Source organism: Sus scrofa, chromosome 3, assembly GCF_000003025.6.
Source record: "Sus scrofa isolate TJ Tabasco breed Duroc chromosome 3, Sscrofa11.1, whole genome shotgun sequence".
Classification (NCBI taxonomy): Eukaryota; Metazoa; Chordata; class Mammalia; order Artiodactyla; family Suidae; genus Sus; species Sus scrofa.
The window spans coordinates 52838925-52861336 of record NC_010445.4 but is presented as its reverse complement, the minus strand read 5'-3'; the positions used below and the strand labels follow the sequence as shown (position 1 = coordinate 52861336).

The window sequence follows — 22412 nt, the reverse complement described above, 5'->3', positions numbered from 1 at the left end:
GTATTCAACATTTAAAATAAAACAGATTCACAGACAGAGAGAACAGACCTGTGGTTGTCAAGGGGCGGGGGGAGCAGAGAGGGATGGGAGTTTTGGGTTAATAGATGCAAACTATGACATTTAGAATGGATGGGCGATGAGGTCCTACTGTACAGCATAGGGAACTCTATCCAGTCTCTTGGGATAGACCGTGATGGAAAATAATATAAGAAAGGGAATTATAGATTATATACATGTATGACCGGGTCACTGTGCTGTACAGCAGAGATTGGCACAACATTGTAAATCAACTACGCTTTAATAAAAATACTGTTTTAATTTTAAAAAATAATAAAAAAACACAAAAATGATCAACCCACCTGGCACTTCCTCTTGTGCCCAGTCTCCGGGAGGCAAGATCAGGGAAAACCAAGTGCACAAGCTGAAAAAATAAGCCAGATTTGAAGTTGCAACTTGAAAATTTAGAAATAGAACTTCCAACTTCTTTAAACATATAAGGCTTAAACTGTATTTCCTCTTTTCAGATCATTAAGAAAATACATAGAGTTCCTGTAGTGGCTCCAGTGGAAACGAATCTGACTAGGATCCATGAGGATCCAGGTTCCATCCCTGGCCCCGCTCAGTGGGTTAAGGATCTGTGTTGCTGTGGCTGTGGTATAGGCCGGCAGCTACAGCTCCGATTGGACTCCTCGCCTGGGAACTTCCATGTGCCATGGGTGTGACTCTAAAAAGACAAATATATATATGTCAATGAAATTTGGAAAAATCAGACAAGTCTAAAGAAGGAAACATTCCATTCAGAGGAAATGCCACGTGAACCTCAATGTGGTTCATTCCCATGTCTTCCCCAAAGCCTCACCGTGTACATAGATTCTGTGGGTCTACACAGGAAATACCAGCATCACGCAATGAGCATGGCTGCCGTTGTTGTATTATTTTTTTAATTTTATTTTGTTTTTTGGGGTGTCTGCAGTTTTGCTTTTCACTTTCTTCCCTCCCCAGTGGACCACAAGCATTTCCCCTTGTCATTAAAAATCCTCTGAAAACAGAGGGATTACTCACTGCCCAGCAGCCCATCATGGCAGTGCCAAATTTTCCTTCTTTCACTGTGATCGGCATTTTCACTTTTTTTTTTTTTTTCATGGCTGCACCCAAGGCATATGGAAGTTTCTGGGCCAGAAATGGAATCCCAGCCATAGCTGTGACTTGCGTGCCTCAGCTTCTGCAATGTGGGATCCTTTAACCCACTGTGCCACAGTCGGAACGCCTTACTTTTTAACATTATTCATTTGTTTACCTGAATTTTTTCATTTGAAAGATTTTGTTCGCCAGTGCTGTTAAATACTGAATAAACAGCTACTTCTGACTCAACTTCTCATCTCCCAGTTAGTTTTTTGATGTACATTTTGTTAGTACTGATATGTCTGTGAGCAGTTACATTTTTAAAAAATAGAAGTCTCGAGTTCCCGTTGTGGTACAGTGGAAATGAATCTGACTAATATCCATGAGGATATGGGTTCGATCCCTGGCCTCGCTCAGTGGGTCAGGGATCTGGCATTGCTGTGGGTGTGGTGTAGGCCAGCAGCTGCCGTTCCAATTCAACCCCCAGCCTGGAACTTCCATACACCATAGGTGCGGCCCTAAAAAGAAAAGAGAAAAAAGTAGACGTCTGTTCTGTTTAAAGGTCCATGACAAGCATGGTATCCAAGTGCATGTCTGTTGAAAAGGGAAATCCTGGATTATTACAAAAATACAGAGCAGGAAGACAGGATGTTCCGAGCAATCATGTAATGATTTCTGCAATTTTCTACAACTCCCCCTATAATCATTTGGCCTCTGATCCTGCCTTCCTCTTCCTTTTATTCTTAGCTTCCAAGCAGCAGGATTTGACAGTGTCTTGAAATGTGTCTTTCGTCTGGCTCTGGACCCTACCTCCTCCTACAGGAAGCTGCCCAAACCTGGGGCTGGAGGCACAATGAAGGGCCAGGAGGCAAGGCTGGCACCATCAAACCTTGGGGTCATGAGGTCAAATCGAGGTTCCTTCCAAAATGTACAATGAAAGTAAGTGTACAGATGAAAAACACATGATAAGAGGGAAAAGTCAGCAAAGACTAAATGCAGAATTCAGAGCCAGACATTCCTACATTCAACAACAGATTCTCACAATATCCCCTTAAGAAAATCACTTAAAACCTGCCCTCTGTGTCTAGTTGTAAAATAATAGGTACCCTGAAGAATTATTACAAAGTAGGCAGCAGGCTCAGATTCAAGGTCGTGACAAATCCCCTGGTGTGTCAGAGAGAGAAGCAGAAATGAATGACCTAGTTGCTGGGCAGCAGAGTAATCAGCCCATCGTTCTTTACTGAGTAATTCCAACCCCAGACCATCCTGTGATGTCACTTTATGATCAGGAACACCACCGCTACAATTTAAAAACCAACTGAGCTGATTATTTGCAAAAGACAAATAAAACAACATATCTACTTAGTATATAGAGTTCGCATAAATCAAGAGGAAAAACACTAAAACCCCAACAGAAAGTGATCTGGTGATAATGTGGGTACATATGACCAAAAGGCATGCCAAAGGGCTCACCTTCCTTAGCCCTACAGAAGTGCAAGGTGAAACAGCTAAACAGAGCTCTGAACCAACAAATTTCCTGGGTTAAGAATATTTTGGCTCTGGGTAAGACAATACACACAAATGAACCTGTCCACAGAAAAGAAACTCATGGACTTCAGGAACAAACGAGGGGAGGGAGTGGGGATGGAGTAGGAGTTTGGGATTAGTAGATGCAAACTATTGCATTTGAAGTGGATAAGCAACAAGATCCTGCTGTCTAGCACTGGGAACTATATCTAGTCGCTTATGATGGAACATGATGGAGGATAATGTGAGATAAAGAATATATATGTATATACACACATACACATATGACTGGGTCACTTTGCTGTACAGTAGAAATAGTCAGAATTAAGTAAAATGGAACAAAATAAAAATCATGAAGTTAAAAAATAAAATTAAAAAAAAAAAAAAAAAAAAACTACCACGTGGGGCTACAACAGCCTAGACTCTCTCCAGAGGAAATCACCAGATACAGATAGAAACTTAGGTTACTTAGAATAGAGAAAAGTGACAAACATCCTCAATTTCCAATAAGGAAAATGGTTAAATGAATTCTGGAACACCCAAACAATATTTCACATCCATTTCACAACATGCATTTAGAAATAGCTTCTTTTTTTTTTGGCCACACCCATGACACTCGAAAGTTCTCGGGGCCAGAGATCGAACCAGGGACAACGCCAGATCCTTAATTCACTGAGTCACACAGGAACTCTCACTTAGAAACATTTTAGGGTGAAAATGTTTACGATATTCTAAACGAAGATAGTTATGTATTTAACAACAAAAATGAGCGTCCTTTGGGTGCTTCCTATTTGCCAGGACTGTGCAATTCTCTTGATATATATTTTCTCATTAATTTCCTAAAATCCTCTCATGAAAAACGTACTATTATTAACACTCTGAATATGTTCACTTTACAGATGACAAAGTCGAGGCACAGAATGGTTAAATAACTCGCTCATGGTTACGACATAATTAGTCTAATTCCAGGCTTAGGGCTGTCTGTCTATCCGTCTGTCTGATCATCCACATGGCCATCCATCCACCCACATGTCAATCTTTCAGTCCATCTGTCCATGTGGTGCCAACACAAGAGGACAGGTAGTGATGACGCCAGAGACCGGAGAGCAAAGTGAACTTTGGTAACATTGGGCCCCCTGGGCACTTGTGCCATCAGGCATGCAGCTAAAGTTTGTTTTTAAAACTCCAAAAAGCCCTCAATGCAAATCACCTACCATGAGGTAGAGAGGAGGATGAGGACATGCAAGGGGGTTTCTCGTGGCAAGACCACCCCTTCCCTGAGAAGGGGATGCAGGGCGAGGTGGTCCAGTCACCTCAGGCCCCACAGAAAGGGGTTCACAGCTTGCTGGAAGGACTTACTGGGAGGACCCTGCAGTCAGTGTCTGGCACAGGACTCCGGGGAGTGGAGGGGGACAAGTGATGGCTGGCCAGGGGCACTGGCAGGCAGGCAAGGGAGCACGGCAGCTGGCTCTAGCGCATCCGCAGTCTGTTCAGGCCACGTACGGCTGATAGTTTTGGTGGCCAGAAGCTGGCCACGTGTGATGAAGGGCTGACATGTGGGAGAGCCTGGACTCTGCCCAGCAAGGCCCTGGGATGGGCAGCCAGGCTTCGGTGATTCATTTGCCAAGGCCAGGGATGCATGCTAGAATATTCCCTGTGGTGGATCTGCAGAAGCCACCAAAGGCACCAGGGGACAAGGGTCTGCCTGGGTCCCCAAAGCATGAAGCTGTGCAGTGGAAACTTTCCAGCCACTTTTACCTCCTACTCCTGGGGAGTGGGGGCAACCAATACCCAGTGGGGTGGTGGGAGAAGGGTGAGGGACAAAGAACGGGCCCCTGCGCCTGGTTCTCGGCTGGCAAGAAACCTTGCTTTAGACCTAGCTCAGAGTCTGGATGTCCTATCAGGCTGGACATGCTAAGCATCAGACATACTGTCTAGCAAACAAGAATAACCACAGGGCTTTGCATCACTCCAGGATTTCTAGAGAGTCAGGCTGCTGCTCAGATGCTCAGTCAAGAGGGAGGAAGAACCACCCAGTAAGCAGGACTGAAGGGACGTGGGAAACAAACAGAGAGGCCACTGTGATCGCTCCTCCACTCCTGCTTCCCACGTGTGTGCCTGGGCAGGGGGCCTGCCAATGAACCACACGTGTCGCTGCATCTCGGACAGTGGGGCCACAGCCGGCATTCATTTTCTTCTTTGATACACTTTTCTCCACTTCCCACATTTTCTATAAAGGGAATGTGTTATTTTATCATCAGAAACACATTGGGAAATGTTACTTTAAAAAAAGGAAGTCAGCATTTTAGAAATTCCCTCATCCATGGAAGCTACCTCCTGCCGGGGGAGGGCGATGACCGTCGCATGCCCAGGACTGCCAAGCAGAGCAAGAAACACCCCAACATCTGCACAGGAACTCAGTGTGGAATCTGGAATCTACCCCATTCCCAGGGGAGGAGGCAGGAAATGAGAAGTGGGTATTTTGTTGTTTCTCCTGTAAACACGCTTTGGGATCACATCCTTTTCCCCTTCCTGTCTCTTCTCCATTTAGTCACGGATTGAGCAGCACAGGGTCCCTTCCCAACGCCAGCGCTGCTGAAACGGCTCATTCTTTGAGCAAATTCCCCGTGAGGACTGAAAGCCAGTACCTCAGTGTCTTGGGGCGGGGGGGAATGGATTCCCAGGGAAGAAGGAACATCAAAAACGCTAAACAAATGCCCATTGTCACACACTGGAGGCTCTTTTTAACTCTTTCTTCGAACCCTCTGCCCCAGGACTGCCCCGGAAAGGAAACCACTTATGAGAAAAATCTAAGAGAGGTTTTGAAAAAGAGCCTTTGATTTCTTTACAAAGGAAGCAGGGAGAGCCAAAACATGTCAAATTAAAGGCACCCCCTTCCATGGGATAAGGCTGCCAGATAAGGAAGGCGCTGCAGGGCCAGGCTACCCAGGATGAGCAGAGCCTGGGAGGGAGTGTCCCAGGATACGGAGTGACGACAGGGGGAAATGTGGGCTGAATGATAAGACAGCCGAGGAATTCCTGGCTGCTTGGAAAACCTCACCCACAGACACCCAGCGAGCTCCAGAGCCTAAGGCCTGGCACGTGGCTTTCCTGCTCCTGATTTACTGCATGAGGATAAGAGACATGCTTTCCAACAGGCGAGCCTCTGCAGGCTGAGAAGGCGGGGGACTGGAAGAGTCTAGAAGATACTGCAGGTCAGCGCTAAGAAGCTGGAACAGAGGAAGTAGGGAACAGTCTCTCTTGGGTCCCAGCTGGACCGAGGATGACAACAATCTGACGACAAGGACAGTAGTTTGTACTGACATAGGGTGTTTCACAGTTTACCAAGCTGTTTTGGGAGGGCTAGCCTAATTTTAAATCCTGCGGAAGAAAAAAAAATACTTGAGGGTGACACATGCACCCGTACATTCATTGCAGTCCCATTCGCAATAGCCAAGACATGGAAACAACCTAAATGTCCATTGACAGATGAAGAGGTGGTGTATGTACACAATGGAATACTACTCAGCCATAAAAAAGAACAAAATAATGCCATTTGCAGCAACATGAATGTATACATCTATGTGTGACTGGGTCACATTGCTGTACAGTAGAAAATTGTCAGAGCATTATAAACTAACTATAATGGAAAAAATAAAAATCGTTAATAAAAATAAATATTTGCTTTTGCTTGACCACAAGCTTAAAATGAAACCAGCAGAGAGGGACATGGAAGGATAATAGTCAAAAGTAGCCCCCCAAATTACAAAATGAAAACAAGAGCCCCATCCTCTGAGCCCTCCTGAGATTCTGGGTTGGACCCTTGGGGACCCCACCTTTTAAAAGAAACACCAATAAATTGGAGTCTTGAGACCAGTGGGCAGGAAGGTGACCAATGGGGAGCCTGCATTCAGCAGAAGAGGGAAGCAGAGAGGTAATTGTTTTGAATATTTGAGCAGCTGTCATGTTGGAAGATTCTGCTACATATTTTATGGTTATCAAAAGTACAGAGTTTCTACTAAGGATCGTGTTTCAGGGGAGAGGATTTTGGCTAGAGGAATGGGCCTCACAATGCCAGTGTTTTGGGAACATATTTGTGAGGTAGGCTGGGACCTGGGACCTGGGACCCTTTGCTGTAGTAGCTGCAGTGCTTTGCACCTGGACTAACATCTCCTTCAGCAACAAAATGCAAAGAAACCATAAGAGACTAAAAGTAACTATGTAGCAGTTGGGGCCAATTATGGGCAAGAAGATACAAAAAAACCTAAAACCCCAACTGCCACTTCTGAAGAGCCAGAGCAAAAGCAGGGTGTCCCAGCAAAAAGCAGGTACTACGCATGCCCCCTGCACCACCAAAGGGGTGGGCAGATCACCTAAGCCAACCCTCTGGCCTGACCCCTGGGCCCACCTCAAATGAAGAACCAGCCTCAAATGAAGAGCCAGCTACTCACTCCCCAACCAGGGAGCAAGCAAGGGAAACTGTTACTTGTTTTCTCTCCCCGCTGCTGCATTAGGGGTCCCAATAAAGCCTTGCCTGAATTCTCTTGTCTGGCCTCTTATCAATTTCCGCGAAGAAAGCCAGGAGTCCCAGACGGTAACTTCGATCCACAGAACTGCTGGCAGGAGGGCAACACAGAACCACCACTTCAGAAAACGACTTGGCCTCATCCCCAGACATCACAGTCACACACACCCCTGTCAGTCTACAAGTTCAGCCCTGGACACGCATGCCCAAGAGCACTTCCACGTGCAGGCCAGACAGACACACACGGATGTTCACAACAGCAAAATCTGGAAACGGCCCGGGGCTCATCAGTGGGAGATGAGCGTGCCATATATGACACAAGTCAAGTGGATGTAGGTGAATCTGTTGCAGGAAGGGGGACCCCTTCCAGGGTCCGAGCATGGGGTCTTGGTCTAACACTTGGAAATGAACTGTTGGAGGAGACACACATGCTGTCAAAGCAAGAGGCTTTATTGGGAAGGGGGCCTGGGTGGAGAGCAGCACGGAGAGGGAACCAGGGGAAGTGCTCTGCCCTGTGGCTCGCAGTCTCAGCTTTTACATGAATGGGGTTCGTTTCTGGGTTGTCTGTGGCCAATCGTCTTGCTTGGCCCATATTTGGTCTGGTCCCGGGTCCTTCCTGGTGGCGCGCGCATCTCTCAGCCAAGATGGATTCCAGCGCCAAGGATCCTGGGAAGTTGGTGGGCTCTTCCCTCCTATGGGCCCCGCCCACACCCTCCCGGTTAGTCTTTAGGGCAGCCTCATGCTCCTAATTGGGGTCTCCTGCTGTGAGTCAGCTCATGCAAGCAGCTGCTGTCCTGCCTGGCCAAGGTGGGCAGTTTGGGTTACCAGTTCCCTAACAAACCTAATGTCATGGTAAGTGGAAAGGGTCCCCAAAGATGACAAATGACATGATACTCCTTTTCAAAAAGTCAAGCCGCAAAAATAAAAAATATGCTTTTTCAAAGAAACACATTATATAAAATAAATCGGAGAAAACCAAGTATGATATGATCTCGCTTAAGAGTGGAATCTAAATAATCACCACCACAACAAAACAAAACCTCCAAACTCACTGGTACAGGGGACAGACTGCTGGCTGCCAGAGGTTGGGGAATGGGGAGGGGGGGGCAAAGTGGGTGAAGGTGGTCAAAAGCAAAAAAAAAAAAAAAAAAAAAAAAAAGACATACAAAAGCACTAAGATGCAAAATAATGATGAAGGGGCTGGTAGTTCCCCCCATTGGGAAAGGCAGGTTGTGGGATGCAGGAAAACTGGCCCTGTGGTTCACATGGGGTGGGGGATTCATGGATGTTTATCATGCTAAGAACAGAAGAGCCAGAGGGAATTGGGCCGTGTGGATTGATGGTGAAAGCATCTCACGCATCAATTCCATTCTGCCCACAGAGGACCACTGAGAAAGAGGGAGGGAGCGGCGAGGGAGGGAGGGAGAGACTGAACTGGCATCTCTGTGGCTCCTTGTCCCCAGATCATTTCAGTCGCAGCCAGGTAGCCCCTGAAGAAGTCTGACCGGCAGGGTGTGAGGGCGGCCTTCCATCCACCTGTGCCCCGCTTGCCAAGCACACATCCTGGGGAGGGACGGTGTCTGCCTCTCCCAGCTCTGAGCCCAGTGGCTGCCTCTGCCCTGAGAGGGCATTTTTTTTTTTTTTTTGTCATAAAAAACTTCCAGCTGGAGGTGCTTCCAAAGGGCTCTTGCACTGGTTGTGGAGTTAGACCAGTGACCCCCAAGGTGTCCTGGAGGTCAAGGATAGCTGTGAGGGAATAACAGGTGGAAGAGGTCTAACTCTTTTAATTTTTTTTTTTTTGTCTTTTTTTGGCATTTCTTAGGCCGCTCCCGTGGCATATGGAGGTTCCCAGGCTAGGGGTCGAATCAGAGCTGTAGCCACTGTGCCAGAGCCACAGCAACTCGGGATACAAGTCGCATCTGCAACCTACACCACCACTCATGGCAATGCCGGATCCTTAACCCACTGAGCAAGGCCAGGGATTGAACCTGCAACCTCATGGTTCCTAATCAGATTCGTTAACCACTGCGCCACGACGGGAACTCCAGGTCTAACTCTTAATTAAGGAGGCTGGATTTGCTGCCCAAGCATTGCAACTGGCTGTGGGACCCCAGACCTTAATCCCACCTGGTTTGTTCCTTGACGTCTAACGCTTCCAGCCAGCTCACGACTGTAACACAAGACAAAGCATTAAAGATGCCAACTGTTCCCTCCCCATCCACCTGTCCTTCCTGGGACCTCTCTTGCCTGCAGACAGTTACAGCGTTGGGCCCTAGGGCAGAGATTACATACAGCATCAGAGGAAGCACTGTGCAAGCAGCCACAATGGGAAAGCATGAAGCTGGAGGAAGCGGCTTCTGGGAAGGGCCTGTAGCAGGCCAGCGGGAAGAGGCAGAGTCCCAATGGTTTACAGATATACCACAGGGAGGAGGGCAGATGCCTAGTGTCTCAGAATCCAGCCATGCACTGACTGAGGGAGGACTCATTGGCCACACGTGGCCACCAAGCACTTGAAATGTGTCCAGTCCAAATTGACATGTGCTGTGCATGTAAAATAACACATCAGGTATTTGAGATCTGGCATGAATAAAAAAATTTAAAAACAGCTCAATGTTTTTTGTTTTTTTTTTTTTTGTTTTTTTGGCTGTACCTGTGACATATGGAAGTTCCTGTGCCTACGCCACAGCCATGGCAACACCAAATCCAAGCCACCTCTTCGATCTAAACCACAGCTTGTTGTAACGTCGGGTCCTTAACCCACTTAGAGAGGCCAAGGATTGAATCCGCATCCTCACAGACTCTATACTGGCTCTTAACCCATCGAGCCACAAAGGGAACTCCCAGTTCAATGGTTTTAAAAAAAAATTCATTCCATGTCGAAACGACAGTATTTTGAATGCTTTGGATTAAATTTAAAAGTTAAAAAATATTAATTTCACCTTTAGGTTTTTTTTGCTTGTTTGTTTGTTTGCTTTTTAGGGCTGCGCTTGTGGCACATGGAGGTTCCCAGGCCAGGGGTCTAATCAGAGCTACAGCTGCCAGCCTACACCACAGTCACAGCAACACCAGATCTGAGCCGCATCTTCGACCTGCACCACAGCTCACGGCAACACCGGACCCCCAACCCACTAATCGAGGCCAGGGATCGAACCTGCAACCTCATGGTTCCTAGTTGGACTCACCTCCGCTGTGCCACGATGGGAACTCCTAATTTCACCTTTAAAAGAACTTTTAAAATGAGGATCTCTAATATTTAAAATTGTATCTATAGCTCCTATGACAGTTTTATTGGCCAGGCCATGCTTATGGTCTCATCTGCTGTCTATGGTATGGTCGAAACAAAGCCCTGGCAGAGCTGCTGACTTTCAGAGGTTTAAGAGCCGAAGGCTTCCCTAGGTACAGCCACACTGTGGGACATATCAGCTCTCTGACACCACAGAGTGGCTCTTCGTGTTTGGGGTTCCTAGGCTGTACCATTTCTACACACAGGATAACAGCCTGGTGAGCCTGGCAGCACGCTTTGGGGCTGCCATCACTGCACTATCTTAGGTGAAGGCAACCCCAGTCCTCACCCTTCCTGGCCCCTCTCTGTGAGTGTGGCTGAAGGATGAGATGGTTTTCGGACAGAGATGGGGGAGTATGGTAACCAGCTGGCTGGTTCCCAGAGCCAAGCCAAGTATACCCACGAAGAGCCCAGTGGACCCAAAAAAAAACCTGGCAAGTCCTCATCAATTACTGAGCATTTTTTTTTTTTTTTTTTGCTTTTTGGTTTTTGCTTTTTAGGGCCACACTCTGTGGCACATGGAAGTTTCAGGCTAGGGGCTGAATTGGAGCTACAGCTGAAGCCTACGCCACAGCCACAGAAAGCAAGACCCAAGCCATGTCTGTGACCTACACCACAGCTCACAGCCATATCAGATCTTTAACCCACTGAGCGAGGCCAGGGATCGAACCTGCATCCTCATGAATACTAGTCAGGTTCGTAACTGCTGAGTCACAACGGGAACTTCCTACCTTGTGTGCTTTTTATCTTTTGTGTGTGTGTGTGTGTCTTTTTAGGGCCATACCTGTGGCATAAGGAAGTTCCCAGGCTAGGGATCCAATCAGAATTGTAGCTGCCAGCATACACTACAGCCACAGCAACCACAGGATCTGAGCCACATCTGTGACCTACACCACAGCTCATGGCTACGCCAGATCCCTGACCCACTAAGTGAGGCCAGGGATTGAACATAAATCCTCATGGATAACAGTCGGGTTCATAACCGCTGAGGCACAACAGAAACTCCAATCCTCCTTTTGTACTTTTTAAACTCAGTGAATGTGGTATTTTTATCTTCACGACCTACCTTCCCAAATGTGGCTGGGTTGACTTGGTTCGGAGCACTGTGCCCGCAGGTCTCCATGTAAATCTCATACAGGAGGCATCGAGGCACACTGTACCCTTCACAGATGCAGAAATTGTCGACAAGCCTGGGGTGGGGAAGACAAGAGGAAGAGCTTGGAGTCGGTTTTTCTAGAGTGGGACACTTTGGTAAGGGTCAAGCAAGGGATCCATCTAAAGAAATGTGTTTAATGTATCAAAGGCATAGGCTTACCAAACAGCATCCATAATGGACCCTTTGTGTTCAATCCAGAGTAAAGTGTTTAGACCACCACCAAGGTGGGGTTTTGTCGTTGTTGTGTTAAAATCTTTTTGGCATGGAGGCCTATTAAAAAGAAGCCCAAATTGGAGTTCCTGCTGTGGCACAATGGGATTGGCGTTGTCTTGGGAGCACTAGGACGCAGGTTCAATCCCCAGCCTGGTGCAATGGGTTAAGGATCTGGCAGTGCCACAACTGCAACTTAGCTTTCGACTGTGGCTCGGATCTGATCCCTCGCCCAGGAACTCCATATGTCTCGGGGTGGCCAAAGAAGGAAGAAAAGAAGAAGAAGTATCCCAAATTATTGGGCTCAGCAAATGCTGTTTCATGTAACTTTATAAAGGTGGCAGCCGAGATCTCTGTAACCATGTGTAACTAAGACACAAAGCAACAGCCTCCTGGTAGACTCGCTCAGCCCTGCAGGTGACAGCTGTGGCTCAGGGGTTCCCTCAGCCCGAGTGCCTGTGACCCAGGACATGTGTGCCCAGCTCTGCCCCCTCCCCTCAAAACAGTCATTTGCATGATTTTTAAACCCAAGTGATTTAGGGCAGGTCACTCTACATTTTGGTTTTGTTTTTAATTTTACTGGAGTATAGTTGAATTACAATGTTGGATCTGTGTACAACAAAGTGAATCAGTTATACATACATATATATATATATATCCATGCTTTTTACAAAATAATTCAATGAATTTTATTACATTTACAGTTGTACAACCATCCTCACAATCTAATTTGAGAACATTCCATCCCAAACCTCCAGTCTCCCCCTCCATCCCCCCATGCCCACCTGTTCCCTTTTGTAACCATAAGTTTTTCAAGGTCTGTGAGTCTGTTTCTGTGCTGCAAATAAGTTCATTTGTATCCTTTTTTAGATTCCACATATAAGTGATAGCATATGATGTTTATCTCACTGTCTGACTACATGTATCCATTCTTATTTCCCATATAGGTTATTTGACTATTGCGTAGATTTCCCTATGCTATACAGTAGATTCTTATTAATCATCTATTTTAAATAGTCGTGTGTATGTGTTTTTCCCATGCTCCTAATTTATCAAGCCACTCTGTTTTGATTCTTCAAATTGCAATGAGATGGAAGATGGAAGACACCAAAGGAGAGAGAGGTGGGCCATGCTCGCTGGCCTTTACGGCCCACCAGGTGCAGAGCTCAGGAGTGGGTGTTCAGATGTAATCTATAGCACCCAGGCTCCTGCTCGGGGTGGGACCTTCAATGACCCAAATGCTCCAGGGCCCCAGGCAGGTGGGGTCCCGTGGCAATGATGGGCTCAGCCCGGGGCTCATGGCCCACAGTCTGGCCCCAGAGGACAGCCAGGTGCCTGCTCCAGGGATGGGAGGGAGAGGCGTGAGCAGTGAGAGTGCGGGTCAGCAAGTGTGGTCCACAGCGACATCCAATTACAGCCTTCCCTTCCTGGGCAGGGGACAGACAGGTTTCTCCTCATTCTTTTAAAGACATACTTCGCATGAGACAGCAGTCCTTCTAGACACAGAAGAATTTTTCAGCAGTACATCTTCTCCTTTCTAACTGATGACATATGGCTTATTTTCCAGGATGAGGCACGTTGATGCCTAAACGTACGTTGAGAGCTAAAGACAACAGTCATAGCTGCTAACCCCACTACCTCCTAGAAGCAGGACAAGTCAACGTATGGTGGCCAGGGGGAATTGCTGGCCCTGCACCAGCTTCCTTGGGTAACGTATCCTCATAGGCCAGGTGGCTTAACAACAGAAAGGCATTTTGGGAGTTCCTGCTGGAAGTGTCTTGGGAGTGCTGGGATGCAGGTTCGATCCCCGGCCCGGCACAGTTGGTTAAGGATTTGATGTTGTCACAGCTGCACCTTAGGTGGATACTGTGGCTTGGATCTGATTCCTGGCCCAAGAGCTCCATATGCCATGTGCTGGGCAAAAACAAACAAACAAACAAAAGTATTCTGTCACAGTTCTGGAAGCAGAAAGCCCAAAACCAGGTGTCAGCCTGGTTGGTTCCTTCCAGAGGCTCCAAGGGAACTCCTTCTCTCTGCCCTCCTCCGTGCCCTTCTGGTGGTGGCCAGAGCCCTTGGCATCCCTCAGCTTGCAGCCACATCACTCGACTGCTTCCACCTTCACCTGGCCATCTCCCCTCTATGTCCTGCCTCTCCTGATAAGGACACTTGTCATTGAGTTTAGGGCCCAGCCAACCCAGTGGGATCTCCTCTTAACCGGGTACACCTGCAAAGACCCTATTTCTAAACAAGATCATATTGTAGATTCCAGATGGACATGCATTTTGGGGGGACATCGTTCAACCCTGTCCAGTCCCCAAGAGAGGATCTTCTGAAGTCTCCTATAGCATCATGGTGGAACCAGACACTATGGGTACTTTGCAATGGTTTAATTACAGCTGCTCAGGCACCAACTGTGTGTGTGGCTCATGGCAGAATGCGGAGTGATGTCACTGGTGGCGAGGTGGAGCGGCACATTCATATATCTAGGTGACAGTGAGGTTTCTTAAGTCATCATTTGCTGATACATGAAAAGCCTACAAGTGAAGTGTCACAGAAAAACGCTGGCTAAGCTTGAGGAGGGGCAGCAAAATGTGACCATAATTAAGTTCCAACTCACTTTTGTTTATTCAGAGTTACTTTTTTTTTTTTTTTTTTTGCTTTTTAGGGCTGCACCTATGGCATACGGAAGTTCCCAGGCTAGGGGTTGAATTGGAGCTGAAGCTGCCGGCCTACACCACAGCCACAGCAATGTAAGATTTGAGCCGTGTCTGTGACCTACACCACAACTCATGGCAACACTGGATCCTTAACCCACTGAGCGAGGCCAGGGATCGAATCTACGTACTCATGGATGCTAGTCAGGTTCGTTTCCACTGAGCCATGATGGGAACTGCCCCAGAGTTACTATTAATATAGTCATGGATATTGGTCTTCCTAAAAAAGAAACATTAAGAGTTCTTGCCATGGCACACTGGGATAAGAATCTGACTCCAATCCATACAAAACTCTACTTAAAAGAGACACATGCACCTGCATGTTCATTGCAGCACTATTCACAATAGCCAGGACATGGAAACAACCCAAATATCCATCGACAGATGATTGGATTCGGAAGAGGTGGTATATATACACAATGGAATACTACTCAGCCATAAAAAAGAATGACATAATGCCATTTGCAGCAACATGGATGGAACTAGAGAATCTCATCCTGAGTGAAATGAGCCAGAAAGACAAAGACAAATACCATATGATATCACTTATAACTGGAATCTAATATCCAGCACAAATGAACATTTCCACAGAAAAGAAAATCATGGACTTGGAGAAAAGACTTGTGGCTGCCTGATGGGAGAGGGAGGGAGTGGGAGGGATGGGGAGCTTGGGCTTATCAGACACAACTTAGAATAGATTTACAAGGAGATCCTGCTGAATAGCATTGAGAACTTTGTCTAGATACTCATGTTGCAACAGAACAAAGGGTGGGGAAAAAATGTAATTGTAATGTATTCATGTAAGGATAACTTGATCCCCTTGCTGTACAGTGAGAAAATAAAAAATAAAAAAATAATAAATTAAAAAAAAAAAGAATCTGACTCCAGTGGCTCAAGGCACTGGGGAAGTGTGGGTTTGATCCCAGCCCAGCAGTGGGTTAAAGGCTGGATGGGGATGGGCAGGCGTTGGGCTGACCAGGACTCCTGGTGGGTGATATTGGTCAAGACTCTTACACCAGGCCACCAATATGGCTTTTGGCAACACACGACTTACTGCAAAGCCTGTCCAATTTTGGAGTGGGTCAGATCACTCCATTTCTTGCTCGGCGGCATAATGACCATCTTTTCCAGGTCTCATTGTCAGATGAAGTTGTGGCTAAAATCTTGAGGATCCTCAGGATGCTCTCCTTGTTTTGGATAATGGACAGTCTGATCGCTGCCCACTTCAGAGCATAGGTACCTGGTCCTGCAGCTCTATTTCTGAGGACTCCTTTTCATCCTAAAGAAAAATGTAACACCAGGAATGATGGTACCCCTTTGATTCAGCCTGATCAAAAGCTACTATGAATTTGGTACCTTCCAAAGTACATTTGTAACTTCTGAATCTCAACGGAGTCTGCAGAAATTTGAAAGTCCTATTTGTATGCAGGAGGCAGTTATTTAGTCTACAGCAAGGCTTGGCGTGCATAAGGTTTAAATGATGCTTAGATTTTTGTCTGAGGGCTGAGCCAGGGATCCCCGCAGTCACACCTGCCAGATCTATGTCCCCAGCAGAGGATATCAGGTCACTTCATCCCTCTGTGCTCCTCAGAGGTCTGACCACTTCTCTCTCCATTTCTTCAGTCCTTCCTGTCTGTGAAATAGAAAACTTCTGTTCCCAGAGGTGCCCAAACTTCTGTTCCCAGAGGTGCCCCTGCTCCTTGCGGGGCCTTTCTCCTTGGAGAATTTATCATGTGCAGATGGCAGAGGCATTGATGTCTCCAGGAAACACTCGGGACCCAACCAGGGACTGATAGGGAAATGAAACAACTAAATAATGCTGCAAAAGGAACACTTCTTCTAAGTGACAACAATCAGCCCCATCCCTGGGCTCTCACTTGGAAGCCCAGGCTGCAGCAGTGGAAAAAAAATGTTGCCTCATATCAGTAAACAAAGGATGTTGCAGCCATGGAGCCATCACATCACAGCCTCCCCAGTGGTGAGCTGTCTGGTTTTCTTTAGTAACAGCAATCTCCTGATGTTCCAATTACCCAGTCTTTGTTGCAAAAACTCCTGTGCATCGTGGTTTCTCCCTTCCCTCTTCGGAGCAGTCCCCTAGAGCCATCTGAGAGGCTGCATCCCAGGCTTAAGTCCTCAGTTTTGTCCTCTGAATAAAACACAACTCTCAACTTGTCAGCTCTGCACCTTTTTCAGTCGACAGCTGTTTCCCAGAGTCGGGACAACTCAGCTGCCAATACCCACAGACACTCTTGCAGGAAGCTGGCCTCCTTGACATCTTCTATCTTCTTCTGGGACCCAAGGCGCTGTTACAAACTGAATGGCTCTGTTGTATTTGGGTTTTGTTAATCATTCATTTTTTAATTGTGGTGAAATACATATCATATACAATTTACAATTTCTAAAGGTGGAGTTTAGCGGCATTAAGTACCACTGCTGTGCCATTGTTGGTATAAGGTTATGTTCCACCATCCATCCAAAGACAGCTGGTCCTTGTGTAAACACTTGACCCATTGGAAACACTACTCCGCATTTCCTCTTCCCCCAGCTCCTGGCAACCACCAGTCTCCTTTCTGTCTCTAGGCATCTGACTCCCCTCGGTGGTGCCTCATATAAGAAGAATCCTATGATATTTGGCCTTCTGCAGTTGGCTTATTTAACATCATGTCTTGAAGTTTCATCCATGTTGTAATCTGTTTTTCCCTCCCTTTTTTTTTGTCTTTTTGTCTTTTCTAGGGCCACACCTGTGGCATTTGGAGGTTCCCAGGCTAGGGGTCTAATTGGAGCTGTAGCTGCCAGCCTATACCACAGCCACAGCAATGGGGGATCTGAGCCATGTCTGTGACCTACACCACAGCTCACAGCAATGCCAGATCCTTAACCCACTGATCAAGGCCAGGGATCAAACCCGCAACCTCTTGGTTCCTTGTTGGATTCATTAACCACTGAGCCTTGATGGGAACTCCCCTGTTTTTCTTTCCTTTTATGTCTGAATAATCAAGCACTGTATTTTTTATCCATTCATCTGTTGATGGATACGGGTTGCTTCCACCTCTTGGTCACTGTGCATAACGCTGCTGTGAACACGGGTGTGCAAATATCTGTTCAAGTCCATTCTTTGGGGATATAAACCCAGAAGTTGCTGGATCACATGATATTTCTATTTTCAACTTTTTGAGGAAGCTCCATACTGCTTTCCACAATGGCTGTACCATTTCACATTCTCACCAACAGTGCACAAGTGTTCTAATTTCTTCACATCTGCACCAACACTTGTTATTTTCCATTTTTGTTTGATAATGGCCATCCTAATGAGTGTCAAGTGGCTGCCTTTTCAATGCCAATGTTAAAACCACCAGTACCACCTGAGACAGGCTGGGACCTGGATCTTTACTGAAGTGCTTGCATGGGGGACACACATGTCATTGAGCAAGAGAGACGAAGAAACTATAAGGTAGATTTTTGTCAGCAGATACATGTTTAATTTCCACAAAAGTTAATCTAAGAACAGAATGTTCCACTTCTGAAAAGGGATCTCACAACCCACTATACTGAAGAGACCCAGCATATCATATTCACGTGATAAAATGTGACACATTTTTTCTAAAGGTATGAAAGTCTGGATGAATTATGGCAATAAAAACAGGGAAGGCAAGTCCACACTGATTATTAAGGGTCTGAAAGACAATAAATAGAAAATGTTTTAACTTTTTCCAGGAAAAAAAAGAAACTATAAGGTACTAAAATAAAAAAACCTACATGCATGTGCACTTGGGGTAATTATGAACAATAAGATACAAAAAGGCCAAAACCCAACTGCCATTTCTGAGCTATCTGGAGCAAAAGCAGGGTACTGCCCATGATCCCTCACACAGCACCACCAAGGAGGTGGGCCGACCAGCTAAGCCACTCCTCCGGCCCCACCCACCAATCCACCCCCACTGTCACCCCATTTAAGGGACCAGCCCACCCTCCTCAGAGAGCAGAGAGCAAGCAAAGGCACCTGTTACTTGTTTTCACTCCCCTGTGCTAGCACTAGCCTTGTCTGAATTCCTCCTCTGGCCCCTTATCCATTTCTATTGATTATAGAGCCCAAGAACCCTGGTCCATAGCACAACAATCTGTTAAGCATCATGGGCTCATAGACTGGATGCCTAAAGAACGGTCCTCCACAGGAAACTCCACCTCTCCCCAAACTTGAAAAGCACCACCCCACCCCCTGGGTCGGAGGCCTCTAGGGGTAGGAATTTGTGATATGGGACGGGTAAACCTTCCTCAGCCATTTAGGGCACCTGCATCCTATCTGCTCACAAATGACCCGAGAAGGACCAGGTATTTTTTTGAATCCCTAATCATTGTTTCAAGTGTCCAGACTTTTTCAAGTCCTAGAAACTCTAATTTACTAAAAGGTGATCTGAAATTTGACAAAAGCATCCTCAGAGCCCTTTAAGAAGGGACACCCTGAGGGGTCTGAGTGAGTGAGTGTGAAAGAATGAAAGCCCTGCTCTGTAACCCTCTGAAAACAATGAGCACTGTGCTATTTATTCCCTGAGGTTTTTGGTTGGTTGGTTGGTTTTGGTTTTATGGCCACACCCATGCACGCGGAAGTTCCTGGGCCAGGGATCAAACCTGTTCCACAGCACTGACAATGCCTGATCCTTAACCCACTGAGCCACTAGGGAGCTTTGATATATACATTTTTTTTTCCCCTCTTCTGCAAGAGAAATTATATCAAAAATTGTCTTTTGGAAGAAAAAGGGCACCATATAGGCTCTTTTTGAGTTATAATCACAAACACACCCTTCATTTTTCTATTTCACCCAAGGAACTTTTTCAGAAAGTCTTTCTTGAGAAACATTCCTTAAAACTTAACAAAAAAAATACGTAATCAGCTATCTACTAGTTACCTTATAAAACGAAGGTTTTAGGACTGGTTTCAATTATTTTCCTGCTTATGAAGAGCTACAAACCCATGAGTTCATCAGTTCCAAGAGCTAAGTGTATTTTTTTTTTCCAGCTTTTTCTTCCTCTACATAGCCGGAAGTGAATTTCACAGACAACGTGGAATGCATTGTTAAAGCTAAAAACTCCTTTCCTTTAAGTTAGGAAACATCCCATTCTGGATCGCACACTGTATTTCCTCTCTGGGGCCTAGCATGTGTGCTTTCAGAGGTATATGTAAATGCCAGGCCAGCCAAGGACACCCCTCCACCCCCGTGGGGACAGGCCAGATTGCTTCTAGGGGGTAGTGTGAGCTTTAGGGGAGCCCCCAAGTGGGAAACGCACACAGCCCCCGCCGTGTGTGTGTGTGTGTGTGTGTGTGTGTGTACACACGTTGGTCCTATGTGCAAACTGCTGTCCTTCTAAGCCTTTTATCAGGGCCCTGGGGAGCAGGCCGTCGCCCCTAGCACTTGGCCTGAGGACCAGGTGTGGCCAGCAGCGGAGGGAGCCACACTGCCCCTCCCAGTCTCCCTGTCGCACCAGTCGACCTGGAGCGGCCCCGCCCCGGGGGCTGCTCACCACTGGATGATGCCGCAGTGCAGGCTCGGACCACTCCCCGACGGGGAGGCCAGCACCCCCTCTGCCATGGCTGGTCCGGCCCGCAGCACCCAGACGGCGAGCCGGTGGCCGCACTGCACCCGACCCGCCACACTGCACCGGACCGGTCGCCGCTCCTGGGTGTTTACTTTAGAGTGGGGCGCGCGGGGGCACGGGCCTCCGGAGCCGCGGGGGAGGACCCGGGGCCGCCCAGAGCAGGGGTAGGGCAGCGCGTGGCGGGGCGGGGAAGGGCAGTGGAACTCCTGAGTGGGGCCACTGGGGGGAGGGCGTTCTGGGATAGGGCTGGGACCTACAGTTATGATGGAGGAGCTAGGGGCGTGAGGGGACTTGGGGATAGCCTCCTGGGGATGGCGGCAGGCCACGCCCTGCACCTACTATGAGGGTTTGAGGCTCCCATGTCTCTGTCCCAGGATCTCAAGTTCTCAGGACTGAGATACAAGGGGCACTCTTCCCACCTTCCGAGCAGGGAAGCAACAACACCCAATATACTGCATGTATTTCAAATCAGGTTGTTGCAAGAAGGGGCAGTCCTTTCTTGAGTTGAGCTCCGACTCCCGTCTAAACTTGGAAATGAATTGTCGGATGAGACAAGCAAGCTGACAAAGCAAAAGACTTATTGGGAAGGGGGGCCAAGCCAAGAGCAGCAGGCTGACGGAACCCAGAAGAACGGCTCTGTTGTGATGTGCATAACCTCAGCTGTCACGGGAATGGGGTTCATTTCAGGGTTGTCTCTGGTCAGTCGTCTTGCTCGGCCTGTACTTGGTCTGGCCCAGGGTCCTTCCTGGTGGCGTATGCATCTCTGAGCCAAGGCGGATTCCAACGCCAAGGATCCTGGGAAGTTGGTGGTCTCCTCCTTCCTATGGGCCCCTCCCAAGTTCTCCCGGTTAGTCTTTAGTGCAGCACCATGTTCCTTATTGGGGCCTCCTATTGAGAGACAGCTCATGCGAGCTGTTATCCTGCCTGGCCAAGGTGGGCAGTGTCAGTTGGTGGTTCCCTAACAAGGTGATGGTGTCTGATGAGCAGTGGTCCTCAACCCTGACTGCCCTTTGAAATTACTTGAGCAGGTTTCAAACATACCTCCGCCCAAGCGCCACCTCACCCCCCAGGTTCTGTGGTTGGAGAGGCCAGCCTGGGCAAAGCCTGGAGGTTAGCGATGCTTGTATGCTCGGTGGTGAGAACCACCAGTTGCAGGAGCCTTGAAGGGCTGGGGTCAGGACTCTGGGGAGGCTGAGAATGGGTGACTCCAGGGGCAGCTACAGGGAGAGTGCCTGCCCTAAAGGGTGCCCCCCACACCCCGGGCCATCCTAGCCCCTAAGAGCTGTTCGGTTATACATGTGGGGCAAGTGTGGTGGTTCTAAGTATTGAGTTAAAAAATGCTGGGTGTGTGGGTGAGGACGAGCTCAGTTAGGCCACTGTCACTTTGGCTGCCAACTGCTTGAAAGTCCCTGGTAAGGAGTTCCTGTCATGGCTCAGTGGAAACAAATCTGACTAGCATCCATGAGAATGAAGGTTCGATCCCTGGCCTCACTCAGTGGTTAAAGGATCCGGTGTTGTCGTGAGCTGTGGTGTAGGTTGTAGATGTGGCTCAGATCCCGCGTTGCTGTGGCTGTGGTGCAGGCTGGCAGCTGCAGCTCCAATTCAGCCTCTAGCCTGGGAACCTCCATATGCCACAGGTGCTGCCCTGAAAAAACAAAAGGCAAAAAGAAAAAAAAAACTAAATAGGTGGTTGCCAGAGGAGAGGGATTTGAGGAAAGAAATAAGTGAGCCAGATGAAGAGAGACAAACTTTCATTTACAAAATAAGTGAGTCCTGGGTATGAGAAAAGTACAGTGTAAGAAATAGAGTCAATAGTTCTGGGAGTTCCCGTTGTGGCTCAGTGGTTAACAAACCCGACTAGGAACCACGAGGTTGCAGGTTTGATCCTTGGCCTTGCTCAGTGGGTTGGGGATCCGGCGTTGCCGTGAGCTGTGGTGTAGGTCACAGACGCGGCTCGGATCCTGAGTTGCTGTGCCTCTGGCGTAGGCCAGCGGCTATGGTTCTGATTAGACCCCTAGCCTGGGAACCTCCAAATGCCACAGGTGTGGCCCTAGAAAAGACAAAAAAACAAACAAAAAAAAAATAGTTCTGTGATATCTTTGTATGGTGACTAGACTTAGCCTGGTGATCATTTTGAAATTGTATAGAAATATCCTATCACTATGTTATATACCAGGAACTAAAATAGTGTTGTAGGTCAGTTATACTCAACAAACAAACTCGAATCAGATTTGTGGTTCCCAGAGGCTGGGAGTGGGGAGGGGGGAACTGGATGAAGGTGGT

The 22412-nt window shown here is 47.5% G+C and overlaps 1 protein-coding gene across 1 annotated transcript in view; it reads right to left on the bottom strand.

Annotated features, from left to right (window-relative positions):
* Positions 1 to 20122, bottom strand: part of RFX8 (RFX family member 8, lacking RFX DNA binding domain) — a 67995-nt gene extending 47873 nt beyond the window's left edge. The window contains exons 1-3 of the mRNA XM_005662358.2: positions 20055 to 20122; positions 11524 to 11647; positions 360 to 421 (exon numbers count right to left, since the gene is read on the bottom strand). Of these exons, the coding sequence (XP_005662415.1) occupies positions 360 to 421; positions 11524 to 11647; positions 20055 to 20122 (254 nt within the window). The remainder of the gene's footprint in view (positions 1 to 359; positions 422 to 11523; positions 11648 to 20054) is intronic.